The 14,888-nt window shown below is 39.1% G+C and overlaps 2 protein-coding genes across 7 annotated transcripts in view; one reads left to right on the plus strand and one right to left on the minus strand.

The window, feature by feature from the left end:
- Nucleotides 1-4,157: 4,157 nt before the first annotated feature.
- On the plus strand, nt 4,158-5,644 carry LOC112915260 (prolyl-tRNA synthetase associated domain-containing protein 1). Its single transcript, XM_025992667.2, has 2 exons — nt 4,158-4,277; nt 5,121-5,644. The coding sequence occupies exons 1-2, from the start codon at nt 4,194-4,196 to the stop codon at nt 5,553-5,555; spliced, it is 519 nt and encodes a 172-aa protein (XP_025848452.1). The 5' UTR covers nt 4,158-4,193; the 3' UTR covers nt 5,556-5,644.
- Nucleotides 5,645-7,100: 1,456 nt separating this feature from the next.
- Nucleotides 7,101-14,888, minus strand: part of CCDC88A (coiled-coil domain containing 88A) — a 132,630-nt gene continuing 124,842 nt past the window's right edge. For all 6 annotated transcript variants that reach the window (XM_072742093.1, XM_072742092.1, XM_072742091.1 and 3 more), the window contains 2 exons: nt 11,216-11,315; nt 7,101-10,693 (listed from right to left, as the gene is read on the minus strand). In XM_072742093.1, coding sequence (XP_072598194.1) covers nt 11,251-11,315 — 65 coding nt within the window. In that variant the 3' untranslated portion in view covers nt 7,101-10,693; nt 11,216-11,250. The remainder of the gene's footprint in view (nt 10,694-11,215; nt 11,316-14,888) is intronic.

The raw sequence follows: 14,888 nt of genomic DNA on the forward strand, positions 1-14,888 counted from the left end.
TGGTTCACTCTTCTCTCCTCTCTCTGCCCTCATAATATCCTACTCATCTTTCAGATCTCAGTTTGCTTCACTTCCTCAGAGAGGCCTTCCTTGACTCGTTCCTCCTCCCTCCAGACTAGTAGACTTTCCTAGCATTGCATAGTATCTTGCTTAGCACTTGCGACCCATGCAATTTAACATTTGTTTCTGTGATTATTTGACTAATATTTATCTCCTGCAATATACTCTTTGCTTGGGTCTCTGTCTGGTTTTGCTCACCACTTTCCCTTGAGCCCATAGGTGATCTTCAGTCATATTTTGAGTTGAATATAATATGGCCCATGTCCCCACATGTTGGAGCTGCAAGGAATGTTAACCTGAGGCTCAGACTGCCATTTCCTCCCTTCCCCACAGAATCATCCAGGACCCTGAGACTTGGTAGGAGTCCGGGAACTGGACTGTGGGGTTATTGTCTTTTTCATCATGGCTCCTCATTGAGCAGTGATGCTCAGATGTACTTGTGCCTCATGACTGCTTAGGCAGTGTTGCCCCAGCTAGACTGTCTTCCACTGACAGAGGTTCCCATCTTGCTACCCACTGGGGGGATAAAGTGCCAAGAAAAGGACTCCTCTCCACCCTCCTATCCTTCCCACTCCAGTCTTCACCTTCTTTTCTGATTCTGAAGAAACTTAAATTTCCTCCTAGATTCAGTTGCTTTCCCTTCTTTATCTTCGGGGTTTCCTCCGCTGGAGCACTCCCTCCCCAACCTCCATCTTCTGACCTGGGAAGAATCCTCTTTCATAGGCCTTTAGAAGAAGCCAGTTTTTGTGGAATAGGATTAGGGAAAGATGCTACTACTGTTTAGATTTTTCAGTTACTCTGTTATACAGCTATGTGTATTTTGAAGCAAAATTGGGGCTGTGTTGTCTATCCTCTCTTATAATTCATTTTCTCCATTTACTAAATTGTGTTTCCCTATATTTTCAAATATTGAGAGCATGACTGAGAATATAGAATTCCCTAGAAAGATGTCATCTAATTTATTTAACATGGCCATTGGTGATGGGGCATTCCTGGTTCCTTAGTGTAGCAGGTACAATTCTTTGTGCCTACCTCTAGTCTTGTGTTCTGCTGACAGACCTCTCATTCTGCTCTACTGTCACACCAAATCATACTGCCCCAGGACATACTATGCTTTTTCACCTCCACCTCTCAACTCCTGGGATTTCCTCAGCTGGAGAACTCCCTCCCCATCTGGTAGAGTCCTTATTCTTCAAACTGGTGCCATTTCCCCGTAATGCTTTTCTTAATGCACCAACCCAGTCCTAACACCCTTCTTCTGGGCTCCTAAAGCATCCACATCATGCCACTATTGTTGCAGCACATTTTCTTGGATTTATCCTTTGTGAGTATTTCAGTCCTCTTTGCTAGATTTTAGGGTCTTTGAGGGCAAAAAATGTGGTATATAGAGATGTTCCATAAGATATGCTGAGGAGACACAGATTACGGAGAGCACTTTTTCCCTATTGTTTCACTTGCTTGGGGGTATGTACAGCTTCTTAGGATGGTTTTTAATTTACCTGTTTTGGAATTTGTTACATTCATAATGGGGATTTCTTTTTTTTTTTTTTTTCAATTTTTTTTTATTTATTTATGATAGTCACAGAGAGAGAGAGAGAGAGGCAGAGACACAGGCAGAGGGAGAAGCAGGCTCCATGCACCGGGAGCCCGACGTGGGATTCGATCTCGGGTCTCCAGGATCGCGCCCTGGGGCAAAGGCAAGCGCTAAACCACTGCGCCACCCAGGGATCCCGATAATGGGGATTTCTGACATTCTTCATCTAATAAATGCAATGTTGCCCAATCCCCACGATGTTGATAAATGTTTTGGCCTTTTTATTTCCTTTACCAGGTAGGCTACAGTTATAACTGTTTCTTTTACTTTGAGCGGACTTAGATGAGGATCCCAGGTTTCATGCACCCTGGCATGTTCCATCCTGCCATTTTCCAGCTCTCTTTTCCAGATTCCATCCTTTTCTGGCAAATAACCATACTCTTCCTAATGATAACAAGAATCTTTCCCTCAATACATTCTTGTAGAAATGCCACAAAACTGCTTGCTTAAGTTTTTTCCTGTTTGTAAAACAATTCAGTAAAGCGTATTTATCATGCTCTCTCTCTCCTAGAATTGTGAGATTTCTATAACTTTTTTAAAATTCAAGTTCTGCGACTAAATATCTAGTTCAAGCTCATGCTGATCATTTTGAATTTAATGTTTCATGTTGTTTCCAGTGTAAATCTGAGATTGTATTTGCCCTGAAGACAAAGGACTATGCCAAGGGTAGATACCATTTCTTTTGTATTTAGTACAACGTTGACATACATGCTCGATAAATATTGCATTAAACTTGGGTTAGGATAGTTTTTAAACAGTGATAGGGGGCAGCCCGGGTGGCTCAGCGGTTTAGTGCCGCCTTCGGCCCAGGGTGTGATCCTCGAGACCCCGGATCGAGTCCCGGCTCCCTGCGTGGAGCCTGCTTCTCCCTTTGCCTGTATCTCTGCCTCTATCCCTCTGTGTCTCTCATGAACAAATAAATGGAATCTTTATTTTTTTTTAAATGGAATCTTTAAAAAAAAATAAAATAAGCAGTGATAGGTTCTTTCACCATAGATTTAGTTCCATTTTATTATAAAAATCTTTGGTTGTAAGACTTGCTTAGAGCAGGATACTTGGTCATTCTATCACAGGTAGACACAGGTAGACATTAGTGTCAGCCACGTGGGGAAAGGAAGGTAGTTTGGGCTGGGGTGGTGGAGGTGGTAAGTGGAAGAATTTGAGAAACTGTGATGGATTAGTTATAGGGTGTGTGTGTGGTGTGCTGGGGTGGAGGGGAGGAGAATTCATGCTTTGAGTAATTGATGGCAGTTAATCTCCAAGAGATTTCTAGGTCAGAGGACTCAACCGCCTAGACAATATGCAGATGCCGCCGCTGCCAGTTTGGGCTCTTTGCATTCCTCCTTTGTAGCTGTCGTGAAGATCCTACCCTGGGTTAATGTCTTCATACTTTTGCACACTTAACCTTTCTTGGTTACAACCGGATTCCAATTCTTCTTTCCCCCGTTTACTCTCAGTTCACCATGACCGGATTTGGGTTTTCTTGAACATCTTCAAATATTTAAGGACAGTTATTTGGGATATGCAGCATCTTCAAGTGGGTGATCTTTGCTATTCCAACGCTTTCTAGTTTCATTTTTGGAAAACCTAGAGAAAAAAGGGATGACTGGGGGGTTTCACAGGAGAATAGAAAACCTCCGCCAAGAGGTAGGCACACCGCCTCTTGGGAAAGGGGACTTGTGGTTGCCACTGTTATTTGTGGATGAATAATAATAATAATGGTTATTTGTAGACGAATAATAAAAGGCAACCTTCCGAAAAGGTCACATGTAAAATCCTAATTTATAAGTTACAAGTTGAAAAGTCATAAAAGAATAGGCATTTTGGCCCCCTCCTCCTCCCCTCTCCTTGTGGGTTCGAGGACCTCGGAGGTTCCCCGGGGAACATCTCAAATCTCGCACCCGGCAGAGCCGGGGAAAGCCCGGGAGGAAGGCCGCCCGCTCCCTAGGCCTCCTGGCAAGTCCCACAGCCACGGAAGTCGCAGGAGGCGCGCCTTGGGCGGCCCCCACCTCCGCATGCACCTGCCGGGATTCCGAGCTCGTGCAGAGGCCTCGAGGGGTTTCAGGCACAAAACTGCCCCGATGGTTTCAACAACACATTGTCTCTCAAAGCCGGCACAGGCGCAGGGGGCCGAAGGGACAAGGAGCAGGGGGCGGGGCAAGGAGCTCGTGGGCCCGGGCCTGCGGGGGGGGGGGGGGGTCCCATCCTCTCCAGGACCTTCGGCAACACTCCCTACGCTCAATCCCTTAGGCGGCCCCGATCTGCTTACACGGCAGCTACCGGGAGCCTGGGGAGCCGGAAGCGGGGTGGGGGAGGCAAGGAGAAAGCACGTGCCTTCCGCCGGTGGAACGCGCGCGAACCACCCCCGAAGCCTTCCCGCCGGGCAATCTCCGCAGACGACTTCCGGGGAGGCGACGGGGGGGTCGGGGAGGAGCGAGGGGAGAGCCCGCCTCCGGAAGGCGCCGCCCGGACTTCCGGGTACGTCCGCCCCGGCCTCCCGGAAGCCCCGCCCACTTTCTGCGCGGGCCACGGTGGCGGCATGGCGGGCGCGGACTTGCGGGCGGCGCTGGAGCAGCGGCTCGGCGCCCTGGCCATCCGTACGGAGGTCGTGGAGCACCCGGAGGTGAGACGCTGCTGCCGGAGGGGTGGGCTCCGCTGCGGCGGCCTTCGGCGGGGCCGTAACGTGCCGCAGAGACGTGGGGTCCAGCACAGTCCCCGGGCTCCAGAGCCCAGCAGGGACCCGACGGAGCATCGGAGGCCTTTCGGGACTGTGACGTTGTTGCGGGAAAACTGGACGTTTTCCTCCTGGAGCGATTTGGTCCCATTTCGTCTTGACGCACTTTGACATCTTACTGGTCAGTGTGCCCGCTCTTCGGTGTGGGTCAGGTACCAGGCCTGGGCCGGCCCCGTGGGGTCAGCGGGACCTGGTGACTTGCACCGCGCACGGGCCCCGCTAACGGTAATAGCGAGCTGTGGTCATCCTCGCAGGGTGGACGCCGTGAACGCCTTCAGCTTTAGGCATCTAACATCAAGACGTCATCGCCTCCTAGGACCGTCGTCCCCTCTGCGTGGTTCACCTACTGTCCGCCGCCTTCCCTGTGCACGTGGTGGCCCGCAGCCCAGGGCCCGCTCCCCTGCCCGCTCGCCCTCGTGGTCAGAGGCGTGTGGAGGTTGTCCCGTGGTCTGGGTGTAACGGAATAGTAAGGAATAGGAATCTGGGTTGCTATGAATTTTCAGTACCAATAGCTTAAAGAAAAAAAACAACAACACCCCAAACCCCACTGTAGGAGTAGGAGTGCTTGGCCAGCACAGTGGCCTCAGAGGCCTTGAGATGAAGGACTGCCAGGGCCAGGCGGATTACTTCGTAATGGACTGGGAACGGGTCCCCTCAGCGACATCCACCGTACTGAGCAAGCGGAGCACGTGTACATGCATATTTTGAAACTTTTCATGTGATATTTTACAGGTGTTTACAGTTGAAGAAATGATGCCTCATATCCAGCATTTGAAAGGAGCACATAGTAAGAACTTATTTCTTAAAGACAAGAAGAAAAAAGGCTATTGGCTGGTGACTGTTCTTCATGATAGACAAATTAATTTAAATGATCTTGCCAAGCAGTTAGGTGTTGGGAGTGGAAATCTTCGGTTTGCTGATGAAACAGCCATGCTAGACAAACTGAAAGTTGGTCAAGGCTGTGCCACACCTTTGGCACTCTTCTGTGATGACGGAGATGTGAAATTTGTTCTGGATTCAGCGTTTTTGGAAGGTGGACACGAAAAGGTGTACTTTCATCCAATGACCAATTCTGCAACCATGGGATTGAGCCCTGAAGACTTTCTCACATTTGTGAAAAAGACAGGACATGATCCCATAATACTACGTTTTGATGAAAACAACTAATTGGGCTGAAATTTAGGATACATTCATTTCTGAAAGTGATTTTCTTACTTGTAATTTTTAAAAAGCATTAAAAGTGATAATATTTAGTACCTTGGTTTGGTGACTAAATCATTTTAGGAGGAACACTTCCTTTCAAAGGAACTGTTTTTAAAAAATTATTATTATTACTTTTTAAGTAATCTTTACACCAATGTAGGGCTCAAACTCACAACCTTGAGATCCAGAGTCACATGTTCAACTGACTGAGCCAGTCAGGTGCCCTATAAAGGGCTGCTTTTAAAAAGACACACTGATGTAGTTTGAGTTCAGAGTTCACTTCTGATCCCCCATGACCAATACTCACTATAGGAATGCTTTCAACAAATAAGAGATTAACAGGGGATCCCTGGGTGGCTCAGTGGTTTGGCGCCTGGCTTTGGCTCAGGGCGGGATTCTGGAGTCCCAGGATTGAGTCGGGCTCCCTGCAGGGAGCCTGTTTCTTCCTCTGCCTGTGTCTCTGCCCCTCTTTCTCTATGTCTGTCATGAATGAATGAATAAATAAAAATCTTTTTTTAAAAAAAGTAGATTAACAACAAAACAGGCTAGCTAAGATTAACTATCTTACATCTTCTTTAGGGTGTTTACTTAAAAAAAGCAACTTCCAAAAATCGCATGTAGACAATTAGACAGTGCAGAATGTTAATGTACACTTACATTGTACATAGAGGGGGGAAAAGGAATATAGGAATATATTAAATTATTGATAGTGGTTATTGTTGGAGAGTGAGATTAAAGAAAGACTTGTTTAATCTTTTTCAGGTGAAAAAGGTGAACAAACGTGGAAAAACTTTTCTGTCCTGTAGAGTATATGAAATTTTACTCATCCCCCCCTGCCCTTCAATTATGGCATCTGATACAGTATAAGAACTCAGGATTATTTATTGTCAGCGCTATAGAAGCTAGTTCATAATTGTGCAGTGAGAAACATACTTTTTCGGTTAAATTAAAACCTTCATTAGTTGAGGGTCTAGACTACACTACAGAAATATCTAGAAATCTAGTCATGAAAATTCTCATTTTCTTACAGTACAATCAAATGGAATAGTGAGGTAACCATTTTTTCCTAAGTTTGTTTACTCAAAAGTAACTTCCATCTGGTAGTGATAGTGTAGCTAATTTGTTACAAAAGGCAGAGTAAGAGTAAAAACTTGTCATTTCTTGATATATAGGAGTAGAAACTACAAGTCTACTCATGACAGAATTTCTATAAAGAATGAATTTAAGTGATGTGGAATTAGGAAGATTTTCCATAAATGATAACATTCTAAGATGCCATGTTACTTCTTACCTGCTGTTTACTACCTCTCTAGGAGGAAATTTTAGGTTGCTTTGCACATAAAATGAAAGTTTAATGAATAGAATCAAAGACACTGAGGATAGTAGACAGTGCCCTTCCCATCTTCTACTGAAAACAGGCTCCGAGAGACTAACCTGCCCAAGAATACACAGCTGGTTGCCTTGAACATTCTGCCTCCCAAACGCTATAAATGAAAAAAAAGACACTGCTTTGTGCAATATATTATTGTATTTAAACCTATATGGGATTGACAGAACTGAGAGTCCATTCTTTTCCCAAACTTCCAAATACTCATCTCTAAAAGATTTAGACAGAATCATCTCAACAATGTTATAGGTTATGTCTGAAAGAAGGTTTCCAGGTCAAAGGGAAAGGCTAAAGATAATATTTAGCTAAATTATATGTTACGATTTTTAAATGATTAACCACTTGTTATAAAAATCACCTGTTTTATTTCTTTTTATATCAATCAGTTTAAGTGAATGTTAAGCCAACTTAACTTTTTTAGGAGTAATAAAGTTAAAACTAAAATGAAAAATGAAATGTTTTTAAAAAGACAAATCAACCAAATGATGGTTTGTTACGAACTGGATTCCTGTGGCTGACAACAGGTATTACCAAGAAATCATCACTGCTATTCAACTCCAAATCCCTCAGTAGCATTACTTTTAAAGGAAATGTTACAGCTTTTATATTATTTGATTTGGTATTTAATAACAATTATAAGTACAACAGCAAACATTGAAAGAGAACCCTTAGTAGAAAAGAAAAAGACAATTTAAAATCAGGTTTTGTTAAAGGGTGTTGTAAGTGCAACTTTATCCATAAGCATTCCTTTTAAGGCATTTTCACTCGTCCAAATATCTCAACATGTACATCAAGGTTTATATCACAAAATGGGCTCCTTTTGTATTACTCATTCAAGGCTTAAAGAAAAAATACATCTCAGGACTAAGTGTAGCAGAAAAGAAAAACACAAGAATTCACTTTTCTCATAAAAGTAACTTAAAATACAAAGTCATTGAGCATACATTATTACTCCTCATTTAATTCCAGATTTGGTACAGTATCTTTTTTACTTCCTGACACAAACTGTTAAGACAGTGCAGGCTGTAATAATACTTCATTTGTGAGGTGGCTGCAATTCCATAGTATGCACAGTGATTTTTTTTTTTTTAAATAGGCTCTTACCATGCCTTGCATGAAAGGTGCTACATACAAACCTGTTACATGAACTCTTTGGTAACCACCAGTTCAAAAACATGGACCAAACCTTTCCACATGGCCAGATCTGAAGCACTTTATTGGAGCTCTTTGCTGAAGCTATTACCCTGTATATTAATTCTTCAGTTTCCTAGGGGGGTTAGGTGTTGATTTAGAAGACAGCCAGACAAAAAGCATGTCAGGCCCTAGTCAGGAAAGTGGCCCAGTAGGTTCCTAGGTAACCATACTATTTTGTTTGGCAGAAGCAGTTTACCTAAGGGAAAGGAGTGACTTCCTACTAAGTTTGCTTCTTAATCTTTTGGAGAATGTAAAATATTCATGAGGTTATTATCTAGTCCTTTCTTGAAATGGTATGGAAAAGGTGATGAATATAATTGAGAATATTCCTACTTTTGCTGTCTCGAGTGTTCCCTTGGTTGTCTCTAACTGCACTTTCTCAAGGTCAGCCTCCTCATCCTCAGACTCAATACTATATAGGCCGCCCCTAAACATGTTCTGTGTGAAGCAATAATGTGCTGCTTAAGTCAACAGGTTCTCTATTTTAGGACATTAGTGTTCTGGAGAGGTCAAGGTGTGGTATGAGTCACCCTTACTGGGCCACTTCCTATTCATTAAATTCCAACTTTCAGTAACTGTCCTGGGATGTGTCCTAGTTGTGCAAATTAGATGCTAGTTAATATAAATCTAAGTTACCCACTTACTGTATTTAGCTAAAACATAACTTCTATATTTACTTTCAATTTACCCACCTAAAAATGAATTTACATTTTTTACATGCAAGTATCTCCAGACTGCCATGATGCCCATTATCAATTTGATACTTGAATCTGGGGAGTCACAATGGAGAGAGATGTTTCAAAGTCTAGAGAATACGTTTTAAATATGTCTGTTGTGCAATAGTTGTATTTTAGTAAGAATCCTTTGTATTTACATTTACATAGCACCTTTCATCCAAGAATTTAAAAGTGATTTAATTTTACAGCATTATTTGGCGGCAAAACCTAAGTTAATGGTGGCATTAAGTTAAGTAAGTCCAAGTTCTCTAAATTCCTTTTTAATTTCTGGTCAACTATACATGCGGTCTTTCTTTTCATTAATAGTCTTTCTGAAAGTAGACTATGAACACAATACTGCTAACTGGCCTACCAAAAAGAGAGAAGGAGAGGGAGAGAGGGAAAGGGGAAGAGGAGAGAAAGAGGGAAGGGAGGCAGGGAGAGAGACACACACATTTCTCAGGGCTACTAGGTTAGTGATGAAACAGTTCCTAAACCACACACTACGAATATGGAATTATTCCAAAAAGATTTTTAGAGCTGGTAATGAGAGCCTAAGAAGTATACTGTTAAAATAAAAAAGTCATTTTCTTTCTGACTTCAGACCTTTAAGATTATTCTGATATTTATGTTAAATAATGAATTTGCATTAATAAGTATCAATGCATTTTTTGATTTCATAAGAAAATAAAACTGTGATATAAAATTGAAGCTACAAAAAAACTGATGTTTCCCTGGGTTAACTAAATCTACTTTTTTTGTGCTTCTTTCAAATGTTTAAGTTAACAAATGCATACAAATATTTCAAAAGTACCAATAACAGTTACCAACTTTAATGTAATATTATAAAGGACGAAAACAGAAAAGTTCTTATTAATACGTGATAACCTTAAAAATAAATGAGTTCTTGGCAAAATGCAGATCATAGTAAATTATTTACACTTTTTTTTTTTTTTTGCCATAAGAAAACTTCTTAAGCAACAGTCAGCTCTCATGTAAAAAACAAACACACATACATAACCCAATACTAAAGAAGGGAAATGAATTTAAACACAACAGCATTATCTTGGGAATGTGATTTGCTGGAAAACCACCTTACTAAAAAAGTTTCAGAAAAACACTCTTTTTAATTATCTTGGATCCATGTGTGAATGCTTAGTGTTGCTTAATGGGGAATACAGAAAGATTAATATTACTGTAAATTTTTTATAGCTCCTATTTTTCAGATTTATCTTATAAACTGAATTTCTTTTGCAGTGCATCAAAATAATTGGTTAAAAAAAAAATAAGAAAGAATACCAACACATGCAGTCTGCTAACCAAATAAGGCTCTGACATGCCAAAACAATGTTCTCTGTATCTTGATATATAGTACATTCCACAACATACTACAGCATTTAATTTAGATTTACACAACTAAATATAAATGGCTAGAATTTGGCTAATACTTAGCAGAAGCATTAAGCAAACATGGATAAATTCATAAACAAATGACGAAAGAAGTAGATTGTTCTTGGAGTACTTCTTGAAATCCTAATACACTTGGTCCTTAGTGAGAGAACATCCTTTATTCGGTAGATCTTAACAATGTAAGTCCTAAAACCTTCTAAAAATTTTGGCAGTTGACTCCAGTAGTGCTCCTTGATTCAAGGAAGGAATGAAGGTTTTGTATTTCTTGCCTGCTCTAGTCACGAAGGATTGTTTAAAGTCTCCTTAAAGATTTTTAAAATGATTCCTATAGTTGGGTGTCTTGTTACTTCAGAAATAAAGGCTTCACACTGAGAAACTGAAGGACACTTTTCTCTCTGTATTTAGTTGGAAGGTAGAAAGAAAGAAAATATAAGAAAAGCTTGAAGATAAGAGAGAGATAAAATACAGAGCAGCCACTGTAAGAACAACATGCACCAGATATTTCTTCTATAGAAATGAGAAAGTGACAGAAAGAGACAATTTTTCTTTGAGTGGCTCTTCATAGAAAAGGTTATTCCTTGTTTATTCTCAATTATCAAAAACATTGTGGGAAAATTGTATTCTACCAAAAAAAAAAAAAAAAGACTTCAAATTAAAAAACGGATTCCTAAAACATTACTCACTAGTAAAATTAAATTAAGAAAAAAAAATTTTTTAAAGGTTTGTTTCCTGCACTGACAGGCAAAAACTTATAGCAATCAATAAATCTTGCTTGACTAGTATGTAGGACAGAAAGTCATGAAATAAGCAAGCAATATTTACATCTGTTAATGCAATGTGCACTTGTTCTTATACGTAACACGGTTAGTTTGTATAAATGAGATTAATCTCATTTACATTTTAAGCAAGAAACTCACCACTTGGCCCACATGTCATGTAGTGGGTAATAGAATTAGGAGCTTTGTTGCTCCCTAGACCTGCTTTTTGAATTTCTGCTTTCTTGTACTTTGTCCACATCTGCAGGAGAAAAGCATTTCATGTTATTTAATCAAAGGTTAAACATATAATTCATGAAATTAAGAAACTAACGAACTCTTGTTGAGTAGGGCAAGGAGAAAGCATCTAACTCTGGGAAATTTATTAATCTGAAGGACACATTATTACTTAAAGACGGATTATTGTATATTAAAAGCCAGAAATAATATACTTGTGTCCTTTTAGTAGCGTCAGATAGGTTTACTCACTATGTTTATTTACTAAATGGTCACAAATAGTTTTAAAATACAAAATAATCTTGCATGCAGCCACAGAAACATCCACAATGAAGTATTTGTTTTCTTTACTGAGAAAAATTTTATAGGCAGATAATATGCCTACTTTCACTATTACAGCTAAAACTACTTTGGTCAAAGGGGACCCAATGCCTAATAATGTCAGTTTACAATGTCATGCAAATAATAAGGGTATGATTTCTAGAAACTCAGGACAGGAATGTGAAAACTCGTGAGTTTCACCTAAAATCAAGGTACTGAATCTCCAAGTAGTTTTCCAAGTAATCCTTTATAAAGTCATAGGATATTAGAGGAACAAAGTGCAGCTGCTCAACTGAGTCAGAGTTGTTTAATTTTTATCTTTAAAAACAATAATAAAAAAGCTAAAATACTGGTGCATCTTTTTAAGACTTAAAGTAAGCAGTAGTTGATTTTTTAAAGTTTGGGAAACACTGGCTCTATATGAATTTTAAGGTTATTCCCATGCTAAAAATTTGATTCCAAGTGCTATAAAGAAACATAAGAAACTGCTATTTTGAAAAAATTTTCTGACTTCACGGCAGATGAAAGTTCCTGGAGGAAGTCGAGACTGTATTCTCACAGACAATCCTCAAGACACACGGACATGGAATGGATCTGTCTTACATACACAGTGTGTATGGTATGCTCCTTTTGAAAACATATATACTATACTATAAACTATAGCAACTTGTGTTGGAAATACTTCTTTCCTTTAAAATAACCGCACAATTTTAATATAATAGCACAGGATTTCTCAATGTATTTTGCATAATAAGTTTAATACTTTAAATTTAAAGTGTATGGCCAGATTTATATCTAAAGAGTTGAAGTGGTTATGAAATAATTCTTGATTCAAAGTGGAAAAGAATTAACACTAATTATTACATTTTAATCACTTGGCCCCCATTTAATCTCATTTATATTTACCATTAAATTTTATTATTAGGTAATAAAAAAAAAAGAAGAGATGCCAAAAACATTTTTAATGTTAGGACTGATGATGAAACAACAGACAATAAAATAAGATAGATGTATCATGGTCAAAGTATATTAGGTGGCACTAAAAAATAAGAAAATTTTCTGATTGTGCTTATGTGATTATCTGCAGTAGAACCATTTTTAGTTAATAGCTGGCTGTGAGAAAATAAAAGTCAAAAATAAAAATGGAGGGATGCCTGGGTGGCTCAGTGGTTGAGCATCTGCCTTTCGCTCAGGGCGTGATCCTGGGGCCTGGGATGGAGTCCCACATCGGGCTCCCTGCATGGAGCCTGCTTCTCCCTCTGCCTATGTCTCTGCCTCTCTCTGTGTGTCTCTCATGAATAAAAGAATAAAATAAAAATGGAGAAGCTTTAGCCCCCACAATGATCTTGACAATGGCTTAATTTAAAGGACAGAAATTTCATTAAGCAAAGATTCTCTATAGATTCTATTTCTTCGGCCCATTAACAATAATAATTTAATATAACAACATTTATAAAACAGTAACTTTCTCCCCATTTAGAAAGTTACATTTCAAAAAATTCCTTTTCAGATACCAGGCTGAGTTATTAGCGGTAATATTTAGGCTGAATCAAAACAGCAAAAACATTCCAGAGAAAGGGCTAACACACACAACTCTAGAAGTAAGTGAATCAGGGTTATGGCTTTGTTTTGTTTTATTTTGTTTTTTTAAGTTCTGGGAGTTACAGATTCGAGTTTAGCTGATTCTGCTTTAAAAGTGTTATGAACACAGCAAGATAATTTTAAAGTTTATGACACTGGAGTCAGAGTTAGAAAACATTTTATCTTATTATGGTTATTTCTTTAGCTAAAAGTTTATATTTATTTGTAGTTCTAAAATTTGTTCCACTAAAAACACACTTGTTTATTTAAATTCTAATGTTAATTTTATTTTAGTACAATGTACTCATTTAAAAAGCTGTTTTAAGGACACACACATATAATTTAATAAATATATTATAGAAGCAACAATCCTCACTACTTTGTAAACTTACTACCCTTTTTGAACAGAAGTAAAAATGCAAATTTCCAACACATTGAGTATTATTTGATTTATTTCTTTGAATCTATATAAAAAAAGAGCTGGCAAAACTAATGTATTAACTGATTCCAAGTAAAAAATGTCATCTTGAAGGAAAGATGGTCCTTGAGCTTTTACATTTATCAGATGAAGGAAAATGAGGAAACAATACAAATGCTCCTAGTCACTATATAAGTAACATGTAAATCTGATGGGGTTTTTAAAGAATTACACTAAATTTATGAATATCAACAATGTTTTAAATCTGAACAATTATATAAATTGGGCAGTAGTTAATTGCTACAGAAAGTGTTAATGGAGTTACTATTTCTTTGAAAATAAAACAGCAGGACAGAAGACATAGTTAAATGGCAAAAGAAAATGACATCTTTTTACATAGTTTCCTTAACACTGTACATGTGCAATATGAAGTGCACATTCTGGGGGAGAAAAGGAGTAAAAGGAAAAGAGGGAAGGAAGAGGAGCAAAAAAGGAGGGAGGGAGAAAATGAGCATTCTTTTTTGGGAGCAACGAAGTAATTATGACTTGGAGATGCCTTCTTGATAATTATAGCATGCAATTATTTTAAGGTGCTTCCAGGTATCAAAGTAACAATCTCTTATCGGGTGACAAGAAATGTGAAAGAGGAGCATGTATTGTTAAGGTATTTTAAGTCATGCAGAAAATGTACAATGCAATTATATCATGCAGGCTTTGGTGTGGTTACACATTCGTATTTACATACATGCCATCATGTACAAGTGAATACTATGCCACAATTTAAAAATAAAAATATAAGCCTAGCCAAATTATACTTTTCAACAGCAGCTCTTCAAATCAGATTAGAGAAGCACAGTGCATATCAAGTCACATCAGTATTATATTGTGCAGTTTTGATTATACACAACCATATTCATACCAAACAGTCTGATTATCTTCAGAAACCAACAATGCAGCTTCTGTGTCATCAGGATAGAAGCATGCAGGAGTACTAAGATTATTGCTATCTGCAGAAGACTGTGGGTTACTGCTACTAGGGCTCTGATTATCAGATAACTGTTCATTATCTTTCTTTGTAGCTTTATCCAAAGAGGCAGAAGCCTGGTCAGTTACTCTGGTGATTGGCCTGGGAGGTAACCCACTTATGTTACTAACTAGTTCTGTATTCAGGGATAAAAATGGCTGAGATGGATGAGCCACAGTAAATGACTGTACACTATCTTTAGCTGATATTCCAAATGCATCATTAGACATACTAATGGCAAAAGTTTGGTTTTG

The sequence above is a fragment of the Vulpes vulpes genome, chromosome 16 (assembly GCF_048418805.1).
Source record: "Vulpes vulpes isolate BD-2025 chromosome 16, VulVul3, whole genome shotgun sequence".
Taxonomy (NCBI): domain Eukaryota; kingdom Metazoa; phylum Chordata; class Mammalia; order Carnivora; family Canidae; genus Vulpes; species Vulpes vulpes.